General features: G+C 43.8%; 1 protein-coding gene across 1 annotated transcript; it reads left to right on the top strand.

Annotated features, from left to right (window-relative positions):
• Positions 1-662: 662 nt before the first annotated feature.
• On the top strand, positions 663-13377 carry ZNF556 (zinc finger protein 556). Its single transcript, XM_039248123.1, has 5 exons — positions 663-753; positions 9504-9630; positions 10307-10487; positions 10904-11280; positions 13248-13377. The coding sequence occupies exons 1-5, from the start codon at positions 751-753 to the stop codon at positions 13265-13267; spliced, it is 708 nt and encodes a 235-aa protein (XP_039104054.1). The 5' UTR covers positions 663-750; the 3' UTR covers positions 13268-13377.
• The last annotated feature ends 5744 nt before the right edge of the window (positions 13378-19121 follow it).

Raw genomic sequence — 19121 nt, forward strand, 5'->3', positions numbered from 1 at the left:
CCATAAAATATGAATCTTTTCCACTTCGTAAATAAAATAAGCCATAGAGTGTCCTTCTACTGACTCTTAAACCGGGAGGTATTTTCAGAAAAGGGAAGCATATTAAATGCACTAGGAATTTTGACCTGAGCCCAAGTCAGACGCTCAACCGACTGAGCCACCCAGGTGCCCCCAAGTGTCTGTGTTCTTAAAGGGCACAGACCCATGGGTGACCTTGCAGTCCCAAGCCAACCTCTGACCCTGGAGGACACCAGGGCGTCCTGTCCTGTCTTGTCCCCGCCCAGCCGGGATTGGGCACCCCTCCTCCTCTGGGCAGAGAGGTATTGCTCTGTGGGGAAATGGGAGTCTGCAAACAGGAGGGGCCACAGACCTGCAGGAAGACGCCGAAGTCCTCCTTGGGGGAACTAGAGCTAGTTCTGCTTGTACAAAAGTGTCCCTACCCTGACCAGCCGGAAGGGGCCGGCCAGTCGTGTTCCAGTCGTGCTGAATTGTCCCATCAAGGAAGGGGACTAGCGCCGGCGTGGTGGATTATCCAAGTGGGAGGGCTGGGGCGGGTCTACAAGCTCTGTCCAATCAGGATCAGCGGGCTCAGAGCACCGTCCAATCAGAGCCGGGGGCGGGCTCCCAGCCGTGTGGGCTGGGCTCCGAGGCCGCCGCGGGACTAGTGCGCACCTGTCCCTTGCGGCGGCAGGTGTCCGGGTCAGCGTCTCGCCCACCTGCCTGGGCCACGGAGCCACGGGAGGCCGCGAGATGGTGAGTGCGCGGGGTCGGACCGAGGCCGGGAGGGGCTGGCTCGCACAGCCGGTACCGGCTGGGGGTGGCCGCGGCCCGCGTTCCTCTCCCCGGCCCCTACCCAGGTTCTGACCTGAGTGTCCGTCCTCGGCCAACGCGGAGTTGGGTCCCAGCGTCCTGTCCCTTCCCCGCGTGGGTCTGGGGTCGCAGGACTGCCTGGGGTGACCGGATGAGCACAGCTTGCTGTCCACCCGGGGGTCTGGGAATCTCAGTCCAGAGTTAGCTCCTCCTACAAGGGTCTTGGGGAGTCTGTGGAGACCTGCTTGGGGCCCTGGGCTCGGAGAGATCGTCTGGTATGTCCTGGACCCGCAGGTGACCCCGACCCCAGTTCTCATTTCCTGGAGGGACGTTAGCTGTCGGTTGACCAGATGCTGGTATTTGAAGGGAAAAGAAGAATGGTTCCTAACCCCTGGCTTCTCACCCTGAAGGATGAAAAACCCGAAGGACAACGAACACCCTCCCAGTGAGTTAGTGCAGCAACCTGCAAAGCAGAGTGCACTGCAGACCCGCAGAGGGACAGGAGCCAGCGCCCTTCGGGAGGGTGTTCGGCGAGCATTTCAGAGAACAGGTGTTGGGGGGGTGGATGTCCCACGTGGTAGGATGGCCGTGCTTGACCCTTGAGTCATCTATGTTCGGGTTCCCGTTCAGCACTGCCCCGCCCTGAGTTTGTCACCTTGCAAAGATTTATTTGGTCATTCGAGCCTGAGATTTTCCGGTAAATGTAAAATGCATTGAACTAATTGACTTTGAAAGATTACATGAAATAATTCCAAACGGAAAGGTTCAATTTCAGAAATAATAATAAAAAGATCTAGTCTTACATACCATTTGTTAAAAATTCTTTTGCCTCACTCCCCCCGCCCCTCGCATGTGTGGTTAAGTTTCTCACATCTGTTGTTTTCTTTTTGGTGATGACAAATGGAATTCCAGGGCTTAGACTTGAGGATGCTACTGGGGAAAAGAACCTAAGAGAAATAGAGAATGCTTCTCTCCCATTATAATTGCATAAAAATGAATGCATTTCCACGCACAAAGTTTGGCGTATTAATTGGTGACTTACAAAGACTCCCCAGAATGTCAGCTATTCTTTTGTTGTACAAGGTAGGGAATTTATGACTGTGGATAATTTTATTCTGGTATTTTTGGACTTCAGAGATTAATACCAAATCCCATTTCATGAAATTTGCACCACTTGTTGAGATGTGATTGTTTATAAAGCGTTTTATTCCCATGGAAATCATAAAGTGACATCTTTATTTTCTGAAAGGAAGAGATACTTGTGGGTTTTCTTCTTGAGTCCTTTAAAAAGTCACTAAACCCACTGTGAGTCTCCTCTCTCCTTGATCCATAAACACTGGGTTTGAGTGAATTTTTCCAGATTCCTCAAACGAGTTTGTGTCATTTAAATCAATAGGATCCATCAAGAGTGACGACCTGGAGTGGGGACAGGGGCCCTGCCCAGTGACTCCAAGCTAAGTAAGGCCTATCATGAGACAGCAGAGAGAGGGAACGAAATGGTTTTTTCTGGGGATTCTCTTCTGTGCCCAAGTCCCAGCCTGCCCCCTCCATCTGCAGGAGGAATGGGTGTATCAGGGAATGCTGCAGGGCACTGAGAAATGTGTGTGATTGGGGATGATGCCCCTTCTGAGATCGTGCTCGCCCCCGCCTTGGGACTGTTTCTAAGTAATAAGGAGCTTTGGGACGGACACGCACAGAGGTGGTGCACTTAGAGTGTAGCTTGTGCAAACTGAGAAAGTCTGTGAAGGTCAGACTTAGAGAAAGACTTCTTTCGGGGGTCTGTCTCTTCGAGAAACAGTTATGGATTTGGGGGTTCATTTGGGTCAGAACTTAAAACTGGCTCCAGTTAGTGAGGATTGAATCCTGGAGAGGAGCATTTCCACACTGCAGGGATGGGGAGAGGAGGGCGTGTTGAGCTTCAGAGTTCATCCCTGTGTCTGCTCTGGTCACCCTGCCTCCATCACTGGGGACGGATCCACCAGAAGCTGATGTATCTGCAGTGAGGTTCTGGACCCCAAGCCTGTGGGTGTGTTTCACCTCCTGACCCTGGCGGGTGTTCTTTGGAAATGGTAGATAAGTCAGTGGCTTTACCTGAGCCAATGGAAATGTTTGATTTTTGTTGCTTCTAATTTCTGTATCGACTGTTGCTGCCATATAACTCCAGTCTCCCTAAGAATTTGGCCTTTTTAACTCCCTGTTTGAGTGTTGGAAGACTTTTATTTTCTTCAGTAAGTAGAAATGGATTGACAGATGAAATAGAAGAGAAGAGAATCTGGAAACATACAGAATTTTTCTTCCTTTTTTTTGACAAGTGGACTTCCAGATAGGAGATGGGTGTATTTAAACTCTCAGGTTAATTTTTCACTTTTCCATAATATTTTTTTTGTATAAGTGATTGTCTCTGTGGAGTTATGAAGTTTAAAATGCACTGTTCCTAAGACAATTCTTATTTTATGCGATATGAAGAAAATTACCTTTGGATACGCAAATCCTTGAAAATCCTTGTGCATCGAATTGGTTAGGTCCAAACCCCTAATGTTTGAAGTATTCTACTCATTTCTGAAAACAGTTCCTAGTCTGAGACAGAGTGGAAGTATAAACAATGATGGTGTCCCCTGTCATTTTAGACATAAAGATGTTTCACATATTTTCATAAACTTTAATTTCCAGGGGACTGTCAACCTTAAAAATAAGTCAGTTATTTTATCAGCAAAACTGGATTTCTTTGGGAATATAGAGAATTGCAGTTTGGGATGTGCAAGGGCAGCAAACCCATGAGCACATCCAACAAACAAAAGAAGAACATTATTTTATGGAGAAGGAAGAGACGGGGGGGGGGGCGGGGGGAGGGATTGCTTTGGACAAAAGTCCATTGGAGAAAGGCAAGAGTTCGGGGTGATTACAGCTTCTCTGAGTTGTTGATGACAGTTTTTCTCGAATTACAGGGGTAGTCCATTTCTTTTCATTTTCCATAAAGGATCCTCCATTCTTATTTTTTATTTCATTTTTAAAATTTTTGTAAGTAGGCTCTATGCTCAACGTGAGGCTCAGACTCATAATCCCAAGATCAAGAGTCTCATGCCGGACTGACTGAGCCCGCCAGGTGCCCTAGGGATAGTCAATATCTCATAGGAGATGCACTGGACATCTTTTTCTGTCAGGGCCTGTAATGGACAGTTCTTCCTGTAATTGAGGAAGTTTGAAGTTTGAAGTATTCTACTCATTTTTTAGTAGAATTGAGGTGGAATGGCGTGGTTACCCCTGCCGCTCTCCTGACTCCATTTTATCTTTTGTTTTTTTCTTTTGCATTTTTTTCCCCATTTATCATTATTGTTTTTCTCCCAACTCCATTTTAGTGAGGTTCGCTTTATTAATTTTCACAGGATTAAATCTTAACGTAATTTCTTATATGGAAAAGTGGGTCCCAAATAAAACTAAAAACCACTAAAAAGCAAAATATAATTTTTATACATTTCTCTTTCCGTAAAGGAAATAATGTATGCAAAGTTTAAAAAATCTGCAACACATTGAAAATCTAACTTAAGACAATCCCCTGCCAGCGCATCGTGGTCCATGCCAGTCCTACCCCAGCCACCCTCAGACAACTAGTTTTAATAATTTCTTGTACATTTTTATCAGTGTTTCTTTCTATAGAAACAAGCAATTAAAAGTGCAAGAGGTTTTTTTTGTTATAAGAAAGGTAACATGATGTACACAGGGCAACACATTTTTCATATTTATTCTATTGATAATTCTGCAGACCTTTTCATAGCAATGACAGATGTCTTTGATTTTCAAATGTATGCAACTAGTTCTTTCTAATTAGGCAACTGATCTGCATCTACTATTTTTCTACCTAAGTTTGTTAATCAAACTTTTTCATGTTACATGGTAAGCAAACATACAAAAATTATATAAGTTTCCAACCTTAATTGATGCTTTAAATTTTATGGTGAAATCTATCATATTTAGAATGCATAACAAAGTTTTATTAGACTTTTAAACTAATCATGGTATAAACATCCATAGACTCTCCATCTAGATTCATAAATGGGCCTTGAGTAGAGTCTCCTGACATGACCCTCCCTAAACTCATGACCGTCTTGTCCCATCGATAACTACTGTTTGCTTCTTTGCTTAATCTTTGTACCTTTACCTTTAATGTTTTTGTTTTTTGTTTTGTTTTTTACTAAGCAGTGTTCTGCTTAGCTTTACCTCTTCAGGAGGTAAATATTAATTAATATTATTAACGGAATTATGCTGAAAAGGCTTCCCTAGGGTTCTTTGCCTCAGTCTTTTTCATACATGCTGCTGTCTGAAGCTGCTGCCATTCTTCCATTCCAGTGCTTATGGGACTTGGGTTTTTCAAGTTTGTTTTCTTGCTTTTGTGACGAATGCCACTCCTGTGAGTCTTGTTTCAGCGTACGAGTGCAAATGCATAGTACATTTACCACATACTGGAGGAAAATCTCTAGACTGTAGATCATGGGCAAATTCAAATTTATTAAGAAATTCCAATGGATGGGGCACCTGGGTGGCTTAGTCGGTTAAGCGTCCGACTTTCGCTTAGGTCATGATCTCGTGGTTTGTGGGTTCGAGCCTTTTGCCTTTTGCAATTCTGCTTATTTGCTTATTTTCAGGAGGCACCGGATTGGATCTTTACTATAACGTTGACCAGGAGTGAGGCAAGGGGAACTAGTTTTATACATTTTTTGGTAGAAAACTTTATCCCATTTATATATTCCTTCTTTAAAAGTTTATTTATTTTGAGAGAGAACATGTGGCCACATGCACACGCAAGCAGGGGAGGGAGAGAGAGGGAGAGAGAGAATCCCAGGCAGGCCCCCCGCTGTCAGTGCAGAGCTCAACGCGGGGCTCAAACTCACGAACTATGAGGTCAGGACCTGAGCTGCGATCAAGACTCAGATGCTTAACTGACTGAGCCACCCAGGGGCCCCTATATATTCCTTTTTGAATAATCTTTTCCCCCCGCTATGCCCTTTATTGGGCCATGCATCTGACCATTGGTTCCCCCGTCGTATGAGTTTTTTTCATGTGTTTCTGTTGAATACTATAAAATCATTTTCTATAATTCTTTTTTTTCATGTTTTTTATTAATTTCCGAGAGAGGGAGAGAGAGACAGCGTGAGCAGGGGAGTGCAGGGGTCTGGCCTCTGCAGGCCAGGGGTGACCCAGAGGGGGAGGGTGGGAGTCGGCGAAGAAGACACGGACCCAGCCTCTTCGGGGGACTGCTCACATTTATTTTTCAGCTTAGGGTTTTTATAGCAAATCCAAACAATCATGCTTAAACAATTTACATTTTCTGAAAACAGTCATGGGATTTAATGTTTCTAAATGTTCTTAGCAACAGTAGTATCACAGTACATAATTTCCACTTAAATTGGTAAAATTTAACCAGGTAGTCATAACAAAGTTTTACATATTTTTTTCTACACATGGCAGGAAATAAGTGAAGCATATAACCAGAATGCATGAAAACAAAGTGCCCTTTGATTGTTTAAGTTCAGCGGGCATGCAAGCACCAGATACACGTGCACCCGCGGTTATAGGTGATAGACTCTCACAACCCCTTACTAAGAAAGAACTATGTCAACATTTATCATAGATGACGTGTGGAAATGTTTTACGTGGATCAACTAGAGTTTGGTCTCTGCATTTACTGGTCTCATTCTTTGGCCAGAACAATCCATAAGTTGCCTCACAGGCTTGAGGTCAGCAGGCAAATATTTCTTGTTTTTGTCTCTGCTTATGGCATAATATATATTCTTACTGGCAATTAGACCCATACAAGGAAATTGAATTCTAGGTCTCTTATAGACCCCATGCATACCGGACTGTCTCCAATTTTGCTAATTGCTACAATATTATAGACAACATCTGATTGAGGGGGCAGACATGATATTTAGGTACATCTCATTTTGGAGGAGGAGGGGGAACTTTGGGCGATTCTGGTTTCATATTAACCCTAGAATAGACTAACAGCGGAAGTGACAGTAAAAGGCACAGACTAAACAGAGAGAAGGAATTCTTCAGGGGGTTCTTCTCGCTGCCTTGCAGTCTTTTCCCACAGGTTTTCCCTGGGCCTTACCGTCAGGGATGACCTGTGCAGTTTCGGTCTCCGGCAGGGGAGGGTCAGAGAGAGAGAGGGAGATACAGAATTGGAAGCAGGCTTCGGGCTCTGAGCTGTCAGCAAAGAGCCCAACACGGGGCTCGAACCCATGAACTGTGTGATCATAACCTGAGCTGAAGTCGGACGCTTTGCTGACTGAGCCACCCAGGTGCCCCTCATTTTCTACAATTCTTAAGATGATTTCTGGTAAATTGTATTAATTGATTATAGTGTTTCATTGTAAAGCATAACATACATGCAGAAAAGCACATAAGACATATATATGAAATAGAAATAATAAAAAAATAAACACCTATGAAGTAAAATCCAGCCCTAGATCTAAAACGTGTTTGACATCAGACACCCCCCTGGATATGATTCCCGGTGATCCTCCTCACTCTCAGGATGTAACCAATATCTTGAATTGTGTGATGGTAATATCCATTCTTTTATCACCTGTGTATGCATCATTAAATAAAGATACTCTAATTTTGCACATTCCACATTGCATGTAAATTGAATCACAGTGTATATTGGTATTTTAGGCCAGATTTCTTTTGTTTCAAGTTACTTCATGGTCTTCTGTGTGGTAATAATAGCTCATTAACCTTAATTGCTCTCTTGTATTCACTAGCAAGGATATGCCTATTTATTATTATTATTATTTATCTCTTGTATTCATTTGCAAGGATATACCTATTATTTATTAACTCTATTACTAGTGGCTACTTGGGTGTTTTCAAATTTTTGCCATTCTAACCAGTGCTCCTAAAAACATTATTATACATGCATCCAGTTGGATGTCTTACTGTATCCCCATCTTAGTATGGCCGGTCATGAACTTCTCATCCTCTCCCCCAAGAACTTAATCTAAATATGGCCTCTGCATCTCAGTTGATGGAAACTCCATTATACCAGTGTTGTTGTTGTTGTTGTTTAGATTTTTTTAATGTTTTATTTTCTTGAGAGCGTGCAAGTGGGGGAGGGGCAGAGAGAGGCAGACAGCAGATCTGTAGCAGGCCCCATGCTGACAGAAGTGAGCCCGATGTGGGGCTTGAACTTAGGAACCATGAGATCATGACCTGAGCTGAAGTGAGACTCTTAACTGACTGAACCACCCAGGCGCCCCCATTATTCCAGTTTTTATTGTGAGAAATAATCAGAGTCATCAACTCCTCTCATTCTGTCTTGCCCCAACTTCAGTCCGTCATGAATCTGTAGCCCTTTCCTATATTTTCCCTGCATATCCCACTGTGAGCACCCAGGCTGACCCACCTTCCTCTCACCTGGTTATGGCTTTATATTCTTAACAGGTGTCCTGGTCTCTCCATCCATCCGCCATAGTCTAGTCTCAGCACAAGTGATGGACCATTACAACTATCAGAGGAAACCACTCTTCTGTGCAAAAGCCTGAAGTAGCTCCACATTTCTCACAGAATCAAAACTGACTAGTTCCCCACAAGTTGATGGGCCTCACCTCCCATCACTCTCCACCATCCTTTACTGTTCCTCCCCGTCTCACTTTGCTCCAGTCTCTGGCTCTGTGTCTTAGTCCCATTTAGGCTGCTGTAACAAAATACCAAAGAGTGGCTTATAAACAACAGAAATGTATTTCTCACAGATGTGGAGGCTGGGAAGTCCAAGATCAAGGCACCAGCAATCTTGGGTGGAAAGAGCTTTTTTTGGCATCTTAGAACCTCAGTGTGCGTGTATGTGCATGCGTGTGTGTGTGTGCGTGCGTGTGCGTGCATGTGTGTGTATGTGTGTGTGTACTCAAAATTAATACATACCAACACCAAGGTTTATGAATGTGGGTATTATGGAAAGTTCTCATGTCTTCTTCCTTCCTTCTGAGTTCTCTTGTCTTCTTTCCTCCTCTCCCTCAATACTTCTTTCTCAAAGGTACATAAAGGAAGAAAGAGCTGATTCTGTGATAAATGATATACATAAATAATATGCATATAAGTTAATATTAGCATTTTTCCAGAAAAAAAAATGTCTTCATGCACCTAGGTGGGCATGTCTACTTTGAATTGCCTATAGTACAGCAAGACACAGGGGCGGCTGGCCCACACTGCAGGTTGGGTTTCCACCTTGGGCCTCTCGTTCTTGGTGAAGGGAACTGAAGGAAAAACTCCTTCAGTGTGTTTTTGTTTATTAGAACCCCATTTAGATTTGAACTTGCGGTCTGTGAGGTGCTGAGCAGTGTGGTGGCCAATAAGGAAAGAGATGAAATAGTTTTTGTCACAAGGAATTGGTAGCCATAAAATGGAAATATTTGTTTCATTTGTATAGCATTTCTCTAATTTCCCCAATGTGTTTTGGACATTTCTAGACTCTGTGAAAAGGCAGGAATCACCCAGGAAGGGTCACAGTAAACATGGAGAGAGAGAGAGAGAGAGAAATTCAATGCATTAGTGGCATGTTAAGATCATGACACAGAACGTGAGTGTGGATATAGATTAGATGTGAGGAGACCATAGAATCTTGTTGGAACTTCCTGTGAATTTGAAACTTCCCCTCTGCTGTTAGTATCACCCATTCTCCTACACTTGTGTTTTAGGACGCGGTGGTCTTTGAGGATGTGGTTGTGGACTTTACCCAAGAGGAGTGGGCCCTGCTGAAACCTGCTCAGAAGAAGCTCTACAAAGATGTGATGCTAGAAACCTTCAGGAACCTGGTCACAGTAGGTAAGGGTGGCATCAGTCCTTCACTTAGTTATTTACATAATAACTATTTCTTATTCATGAAGCCTATTTCAGTACTTGGAACGCAGAAGGAAGACACATTGGAAAAATAAGACAGGAATGATCATAGCTGTCACAGACCTAGAATCTACCAGTTTCTCTCAGTGACAGTAACAATCTATATATTAACCTGTGTTTTTCTTTCTTTCTGGTTCAAAAGACTTAGCATTCTTCAGTGTCATCAGTATGTGCATATCCCCATGGGTCACTTTGAGAGCACGGAGAAGTTTGTTGTTTGAAACTTTTGTTTTTTCTGTGCATATTAAATTGCCTACCATTTTGACCTCTTGTGCTTTATTTTAAGTTTATTTATTTTGAGATGGCACATGCGTGAGCAGGGAGAGGCAGTGAGAGAGGGAGAGAGAGAATCTCAAGCAGGCGCCACACTGACAGTGTTCTCGGTCACTGACAGTGTGGAGCCCAATGTGGGGTGTGAACTCATGAAATGTGAGATCATGACCTGAGCTGAAATCAAGAGTCAGATGCTTGACCAACTGAGCTACTCAGGCACCCCTCTTGCGCCCCTTAATAATGACATTTTGAAACAGCTGAACTCCTGAATGTATTTCTTTGCTCACAGGGGCCTTTCTCATAAGATTTGTTCACTGTTTTGTTTTAGATGATGAGACTCAACTTAGAACCAATGGGTCCATTTCTCAGAAGGATATTTTTGGAGAAAAATTATCCAATGAGCAGAAAATAGCAAGGTTCACAAAAAATGATCCCTGGGCCTCCCTTTTTGGAGAAATTTGGGAGGACCAATGCATTGAAGCTGAGAACAACTGGGGGAGACATTTGAGGTGAGTTGCACCTGGGAGAAAATGCAACATCCGGTAGAGAATCTTACTATTTCATGAAATTAAAAAACAAAAAGAAAAAGCCCATGAACTTCGCTCCAGATTTGTTTATTCACAAATCATTCCTTTTTTTTCCCCCCTTCATGTGACTCAGACACTAAGCGTTTGAAAGGTAATTTGGCGGAAAACAATGACCAGGGAACCCAACATATGAAAACTGAGAGTGTAGTAACTGCCTGTGCATAAGCCTGTTCTCAAAGCATTTAGCTTATTCCACTTTGAAATAATTCAGACAGGACAGAAAACCTATATTTATACAGAAAAATGATACAAATGTAATCCTAGAGCTCATTAACAAATATTAATAAATAATACAAAAACCATTAATAATGTGTTCCTTCCCCCCCCCTTTTTTTTAGCAGAAATCATATGATGGGGAGACTCTGTGAAAGTAGCAAAGGGAAAACATGTGGAGAAACCATCAACCATATTCCAAATCTTAAGCTGCACAAGAAAATACCCACTGGAATAAAACTGTATGAATGCAGTCAGTGTGGAAAAGTCTTCAGGCATCGTTCATCCCTTAAGAGGCACAAAAGAAATCATACTGGATGCAAACTATATCAGTGTGAGGAATGTGGGAAAGCCTTCAGTTGTTCCTCATACCTGAGGAATCATGTGAAAACTCACAGTGGAGAGAAACCCTATGCATGTAAACTTTGTGGAAAAACATTTATTCGTCCTCATTCCCTCACTGGACATATAAGGAGTCACACTGGAGAGAAACCTTATGAATGTAAGGAATGTGGGAAAGCCTTCAGTTGTCCTAAATCCTTTCGAGTACACGTGATAATGCATAATGGTGGGAAGCCCTATGAATGTAAGCAATGTGGGAAAGGCTTTAGCTGTCCCAAATCCTTCCGAGTACATATGATAATGCACACAGGAGAGAAACCCTATGAATGTAAGCAGTGTGGAAAAGCCTACTGTTGGCTCACATCCTTTCAGAGACATGTGAGAATTCACAATGGAGAGAAACCCTATAAATGTGAACAATGTGGGAAAGCATTTGGTTGGCCCTCGTCCTTACACAAACACGTCAGAATGCACACTGGAGAGAAACTTGTAAACATAAGCAATGTGGGAAGGCCTTCAGTTGGCCCTCATCCTTCCAAAAATGTAAGAATGCAGACTGGAGAGAAACGTTATAAGTGCGAAAAATGTGGGAAAGTATTTGGTTGGTCTTCATCCTTACACAAACATAACAGAAAGCACACCGGAGAGAAACCCGTAAATGCAGGCAATGTGGGAAAGCTCTCAGTTGGCCCTCATCCTTCCAAAAATGTAAGAATGCAGACTAGGGAAAAACCCTTTAAGTGTGAAAAATGTGGGAAAGCATTCAGTTGGTCCTCATCCTTACAAAAGCATGTCAAAAAACACAGTGGAGAGAAGCCTCTAAATGTAACCAATGTGGGAAAGCCTTCAATTGGCCCCAATCCTTCTAAAACCATAAGGATGCAGAGTAGAGAGAAATCTCATAAATGTGAAAAATGTGGGAAAACTTTCAGTTGTCCCAAATTGTTTCATAGTCATGTGAGAACTCACAGTCAAAAGAAAGTTTGTAACTATAAGTGAGAAAACCTAATGCATATTAATTCATGTAGTTTGGAAAATCCACACAAGAACAAAAATATTGTAGTAGTTACACAGTATTGTTCAGTATCTCATCCTTAATGTGGACCTCTAGCAAGTGAATTTCCATGTCTTTTTCAACTAAACACTGAGATGAGAATTCTCAAATATTATAAGTACATCTACATAGTATAGTACATGAGTTTTTGATATACTGTAGGTTTTTTTTCCGCTTTATGAATTCAGTTAATATTTCTGGATCCATTTTGCAATGCGATTCACCCATGGGTGATTTGATGTGTTTAAAATATGCATTAGGTTTGATTTTATATAGTTTTTATATTGTTCTGTAAGTATGTATCTGTAAGATACATTCCATCTTACTATCTTCCTGAGAGAACGTACAACTTTTAAAGCTGACACTACTTTACTTACATCATATATGTTCTCAACACTTTTTTTTTGCCAGAGGATCATTATTCCATTATTCCATTTTGCTGGCTTGCAAATTTGTGAATATGTAATTGGGTAGAAATTTGTAAGTATGCAGAGATCTTGAAAGAGTATAGTTTCATATGAACTGTTACTTCCATCTGTTGCTGCATGCTCTTTATCCTAGTTAGCTTCTGGTTAGGAAGTGGACAGTACATTTGGATTAAGGGAGACAGTGAAGGAGGTGGAGATGGTTCTGTTGGAATGTGTTCTCACCACAGGAAGAACGAGGAACTACATTTCCCAGGATGCTTTCTCTATATGGTTCCATGATAGAATTCTGTAATAGCCCAGTTTGCATGAGATTTGAAGAAGCAATTTTCAGTTTATTGAGCCACCACTCTATAGGGAGACAGATGCATAGGGACTCTGTGGGTACCATCTCCAGCTTATTTTCCTGATTACTGGCCTGGCCAATCAAAAGTACCTTCAAAACAAATACCAACTGCATGACTTCCACTTGGTCAGAGGCGTAGGCTTTTACAAACACCCTACGACCAGCTTTTCCATCGTGGATACACATCCACGTGACCCCCTTTTCTCTAGATCTTAACATATTCGTATAAAGTCTGATTTGTATGGTGAACATCTCATTCTCTTAATACTTCTCATGCTTCTGCATTTCTGCTTCCACTACAGATACAATCGTGCATCTGTAAGGACGTATGGGACTGTGTTTCCCTACAGCATCATTGAGCAGCTGCCCTGACCCACTATTCCTATGAAATAAAATCAGAATTACTGACATATTGTGTAGACTGTGTGGGTTTTCTGTTACAAAGCACTAAACACAATCCCTCGGGGTGTGTTCAATTATTAGGATTGATTATATATGATTAGACACAATGTATATTTTGTTTGTTGAACAAACTGTGTTTATGAGAAATATTCTATAATCATTTGAGTTGTGTACTACATAAATGTATAAAATGTTTGAGAAATGTTCTATTAACTTGTGTTCTAAAATGTATACTAATAAATATCAATCTCTTTAATTTACCAAAGAGATATGAAAATGTTGCAACTATGAGTTCTCAAATTTTGTAACCTTGTGAATTTACGAATTGTACATTTTGAGTCAATATTACCAGGTGCATACAAATTTAGGCAGTTTTCGTCCTAGTAAATTTTATTTTGTATATTGTTACAATATTATCAATGTAACTTCTTATTCACAATAGCAAAACCTTAAGTAATTGCTTTACCAATTTAAGTAATAAGTCTAGCAATATAAAAAGATTCTCATGAGAAAATATCTTAAACTTTATTGGATGATATAAAAAGCAGAGTGAAGTAAAATATAAAGCATGACTAGGAAGATAACAGGCACACAGACTGAAGGATAGAGGCCTTGGTGAATGAGGATCTCATCGATTCATGTACTTACACCACCTACGATGCCTCAGATACTTTCTGGAACTTCTGCAAAGTGTTTGTAAATGGTGGGTGGTGATACAGAAACAATCCTCCACTCCTGGAGTTAACAGTGATTAGTTCCCATAAAATTGAAGATATAGTTCGGCCTCATTTTCACAATGGTTAAACATTTTAGGGTGTGTTATACATGCTCATGAGACTGGACACTGGTATTTGGGACCAGACAGTTTCTACTGACTTGAAGTGGTGTATGGGTGTTTGTATTTAACATCTTCGTGAAAGAATTCGAAATTGCCTCATATATTGGTTATTACCGTTTTGGGGCTCCTGGACATTGAATGAGATTTGTTCTGAGGAAAATCAGAGTTCCTCATAGTTTTAGGAAGCTTCACGTTATCCTCATTGTTCTAATCCCTCAAGTCTTCTCTTATGAGCAGAGCGACAGCAATGCAGGTCCACTATGAGTTCCTAATAGAAGCAGGGAGAAGAGGTAGGGATGGTAAAAGGGAAAACTATCCAAGGAATAAGTTAAGTGAGCTGCAGACTGGGGGTATCATATGAGCAACATCCCAATTTATTAGACATCGTCAAATAGGGAAAACTGTAATGACCACTTATAAGAGGAGAATGTGTAAGCTTTTGTTTTTATAGTCCAAAAAGCCCCAAATGCCCACTTTGCTCTTTACAAGTATTGTTTCCACATGCTCAGATTTCCAATACATATTAGGAAAGAAAAATAGAACATTACTGTCTTTAAAAGGCAAATGAGGTCCAGTATTTGTTCATTTCTCCACGTTAACTCTTGTTTTCATAGCACAGAGCAGAGATTAGTGTCATTTCATAATCCTTGTTACCACATTCAATCACTTCTCCCAGCATCGTTCCAATTGTAACAGTGACACCAGTCAGGCAATGGAAGCAGGGTCCTGCTTAAGCTTACGTACCCAATAAGGATAATGGAATCTCTCTATTTTGAAGACCTGATGTGTGCCACCAGCTGTATTGTGTACTGTTGAAAATTTGAAATCTCAAAACTCTGGAGGACAAGTATAATTACTCAATTTTCAAACTGTAACTTTACATTTTAAACACAGTATTCAAAAGAATATATTTCTATGCCATTCTGGAAAAAGTGAAGGTACAGGGAACTAGAACAGATGAGAGGGTTAAGAGTGGGGGGAAGTGTGACTAGGAGGTTGTTTTGTCGGAGGCAGGAATGGAGTGTTTTGTATTTTAACTATGCTGGTACAGGTATGAATTTATGAAACCCCCTAGAACTATACTTACAATGGCTAATTTTACTCTTTTAAAATAAATTATTAGAGGGGCACCTGGGTGGCTTAGTCGGTTAAGCGACCGACTTTCGCTTAGGTCATGATCTCACGGTTCGTGGGTTCGAGCCCCGCGTCGGGCTCTGTGCTGATTGCCAGCTCAGAGCCTGGAGCCTGTTTCAGTCTGTGACTCCCTCTCTCTCTGACCCTCCCCTGCTCACGCTGTCTCTCTCTCTCTCCTAGAAATAAATAAAAAAAAATATATTAAAAAAAAATAAATAAAATAAAATTAGAAAACAAAGACCTAAAACTATCTTATGAACTAAAGGGAAATCTTAACTCACCTCGACTTTTAGGTGTGCAAAGACAGTGCTTTCCACCTCCTAAAGACTTGTGACCCATCAGGCCTTGCTTGGAATCTCATATGAAGTTAGAAAACACTCCAGGGTCACACTTGTCCTCACCTCAGTCACCTTGCCTGAAGGAAGTGAGAGGAAACCAGCAGTACGTCTCTAGGTTTACATCAGGTTCCTGGGGCCAGAACTCTGGGAATGCTGTGGCTTGAAATTTAATTTTAAAAAATGTTTAATGTGTTATTTATTTCTGAGAGAGAGGGAGAGACAGTGTGAGCAGGGGAGGGACAGAGAGAGGAGACACAGAATCTGAAGCAGCTCCAGGCTCTGAGCTGTCAGCACAAAGCCCGACGCGGGGCTCGAACCCACGAACCATGAGATCATGACTTGAGCCGAATTCGGACGCTTAACCGACTGAGCCCCCCCAGGCGCCCCTGTGGCTTGAAATTTAAAAGGAAGTCCACAGCGTTCTCAAGGGGATCCTCCCGGGGGGAAGTCGGCCTGGCGGCGTTTCCTAATCCTTGGGCACATGCATAGGGTCCTGTCCTGAGGCCACCTGCACTCCGTTCAGACCACCTGACCTCTCGGGGACAAACCCTACTCTGACCCGCACTGCTGCAAACCTGGCTACTGACGCACACGGGAGGGCGTTCCACTAGTCGTTCCTCCGCAGAAACGCCACATGGCTGCAGTGGGAGGCTCCACAGGAAGCACTGTGACACAGGGACCCACATTCTTCCTCCAGAGCCATGCCTCGCACACGAACCTGCAGCCAAACTCGACTTGGGACGGGTCACAGCCTCAACACCCACCACGCGTGTGACGCGCCAGGGAGGACGTGATGCGCACCGCCACGCGCAGGCGCACTCATGCCCACGCTGCCGCTGTCGCTCGCCTCTGCCTCGCCTAGCGTGCGGCGCAGCGCCGCGCATGCGCCGTCAACACCCGGGTTTTCTCAGATCCAAACTCCCTGACACGTCCAGGTGGAACCTGTAGAACCGTTTCCGCCGCACACCGTGGTCACTTCCTGGCCGCAAAGCACCGTGGATCCCACGTCGTGGTGGTGGTGGTGGGGGGGGGAATGTAGCTTCCAGAGTAAGGGCCTCCTCAGACATTATCATCCCCAGCTCGAGAGTGCTCCCAGCATGCAACGCGGATGCAGTCACATGGGTGTCGCGGAGACACCTGGGAGTTCTGAGTTGGCTGTCCTGCGCAGGCGCAGGCTCCTGCCGCGGAGACCTCTCCTGTGGCGGAGCTGAGACCGCAGGTCTTCTGGAAGCTGGAGAATGCGCAGGCTCCGTCTGGCTGGGGCTGGGGCGCTGGGCCACCAGGTCCCGCCCCCATGCCCACCTGAAAGCTTCCGGTTGGCTCCTGCTTCCCAGAAGTCGTTCCCTGTCGCCCGGAGGCTGGATGTCCGAGCTTGAAAGACGTCGGCCTTGTCCTGGCGGGATGCGGCGGGTGCGCTGGCCTGCGACCGCGGACAGGAAAGGCAGCAGGCCCAGCGGCGGGAGCCGTGCCCGGGACGACCGGGCGGCGCTGCGAACGTGGAGGAGAGCGCCGCCCTGGCCCGCGGGTGGTCCGGGGGTGAGGCGCCCTCTGCGGGCAGAAACCCACAGCCCAGCGAGGCGCTGGAGCGGGTGGGCCCTTGACCCTCTGGGGTCGCAGGCTCTGGGTGTCAGGTTATGAAGACGCGGGGCAAGGTTGGGTGCAGGCGGGCTTTGTGCACGATGAAGGTTCTGTAGCGTGGCTCCCCTTTTCCAGCAGGGGAATTATTTGGGATTATTTGGGAATTCCTTTGGGGAACCAGCGGAGCCTGTACTGTTTGGCATGGGGAACATAACCCTTGGATGTGAGTGAGCCCAAGAGCGTGTTTGGATAAATGGGAACACCCCCACCCCATGGGAAGGTGTGTGTATCTGTATGAACCTTGCCTTTTAATAAACATTTAGGCTTTGTACTGGGTGCTGTTGATTTAACAGTGATCGCGTCAGAATGATGATCTCTTCCCACTTGGAGCTGAAATTCTACGGGGGAGAATGAAGGATACATAAGGAAAGTGTAAGGTTTTGGAAAGTGGTCAAGTCCTAAAGGGAAAAAGAAAGGGAAGGGTGCAGAGGCTCTGGGCGGTGTATCTGTTGCTTAGAGGTCTGTTAGTCCGTTATCTCTGAAAGTGTGTGTTTCTACCTCCGGTTTCGAAGTTTAGGTGATTGTGTCTGTCTCAGGGGCCACGTAGGACACGGCTGGGATTGTGCGTGTGGCTGAGTTCCCTTCAGCCAGGAGCGTCTGTGAGTCTCCTACGTTAATTACAGCGCTGTTCCTTTCACTCTGGGCATGTTTCCCATCCCGTGTGTAATAACCTCATGTTGGCTGATGTGAAATGTTGGGGTTTGGGAACAAACGGTCAAGAACGAATTCCTGAGACGTCTTCGGTGCAAAAGAGGTGGTTTTATTAAAGCCTGAGGACACGATCCGTGGGCAGAAAAAGCTGCACTGGAATTGTGAGTAGTGGCTGATCATATAGTTTCAATTCGGGAGGGGTTTAGGGATAGTTTAAGTCTCTAAGGAGTATGGGAGCAAGGTTTCCAGGACCTTGAGGGACTAGCTGTTGTTGGGAAAAGGTTATTTACTATTGTCTAGTAAAACCTCAGTCATGAGAGCCTTCAGATGTGTATCTGTGGGCCATATGCTTGGAGGATGATTGATAACATATATCCTGGTGAGGAGGGCGAGAGATAAAGGAAGTTTCCAAAGGGATTTTTATATGTTAAGGTAGACTACAGGATCATGGAGTTCAGGCCAATGTCAAGCTAAGGCCATTTGCCCTTAGGAAAGAATTAACATTGAGGCAGCTGAGTTCCTGAAGGAAGGTCACTCTGCCTGCCTCAAGGACTTGTCAGTGGGCTCTAAGTTGTAAGGAAGTTTAATGGTTTTCATTTTGTCTTTGTTCTCCACATCATTGGCAAGTTGGAAAAAATCTATTCAATTCTTCTCCCCATTTTTAAGTTGGATTATTTGGTGTTTTTTGTTCCTGTTCTGCTGTTGAGTATGTGAGTTCTTTATCAGATCATGGCTTGCAATTATTTTCTCCCATTCTTTTGGTTCCTTTTCATTTTGTTAATGGAGAAAAGTTTAAGGAAATTAAAATTACAGTAGTCTCGGGGCACCTGGGTGGCTCAGTCGGTTAAGTGTCTGACTCTTGATATATAGGCTCAGGTCATGGTCTCACGGTTCGTGGAATCAAGCCCTGCATCAGGCTCCGTACTGAGCATGGAGCCCTCTGCTCGGGATTCTCTCTCTCCTTCTCTCACTGCCCCTTCCTTTCTGGTTTGCTCTCTCTCCCTCTCCCTCTCTCTCCCTCTCCCTCCCTCTCTCTCCCTCTCCCTCGCTCTCTCTCTCTCTTTTTTTCTCTCTCTCAAAACAAAACAAAAACCAAGTGTGTAAACCACCTAACATTCATTAAGATGGCTACTGTAAAAAGAATCCCAGAAAATAAAAAGTGAAGCTGTGGAGAA

Source organism: Hyaena hyaena, unplaced genomic scaffold (assembly GCF_003009895.1).
Source record: "Hyaena hyaena isolate Hyena2069 unplaced genomic scaffold, ASM300989v1 scaffold_302, whole genome shotgun sequence".
NCBI lineage: Eukaryota > Metazoa > Chordata > Mammalia > Carnivora > Hyaenidae > Hyaena > Hyaena hyaena.

Excerpts from the sequence above, each read along its gene's own strand:
- ZNF556 (XM_039248123.1), top strand. Across the intron at positions 9,631-10,306 it reads CAGGAACCTGGTCACAGTAG|ATGATGAGACTCAACTTAGA; the intron begins GTAAGGGTGGCA and ends GTTTTGTTTTAG. Across the intron at positions 11,281-13,247 it reads TGGAGAGAAACCTTATGAAT|ATACAATCGTGCATCTGTAA; the intron begins GTAAGGAATGTG and ends CTTCCACTACAG.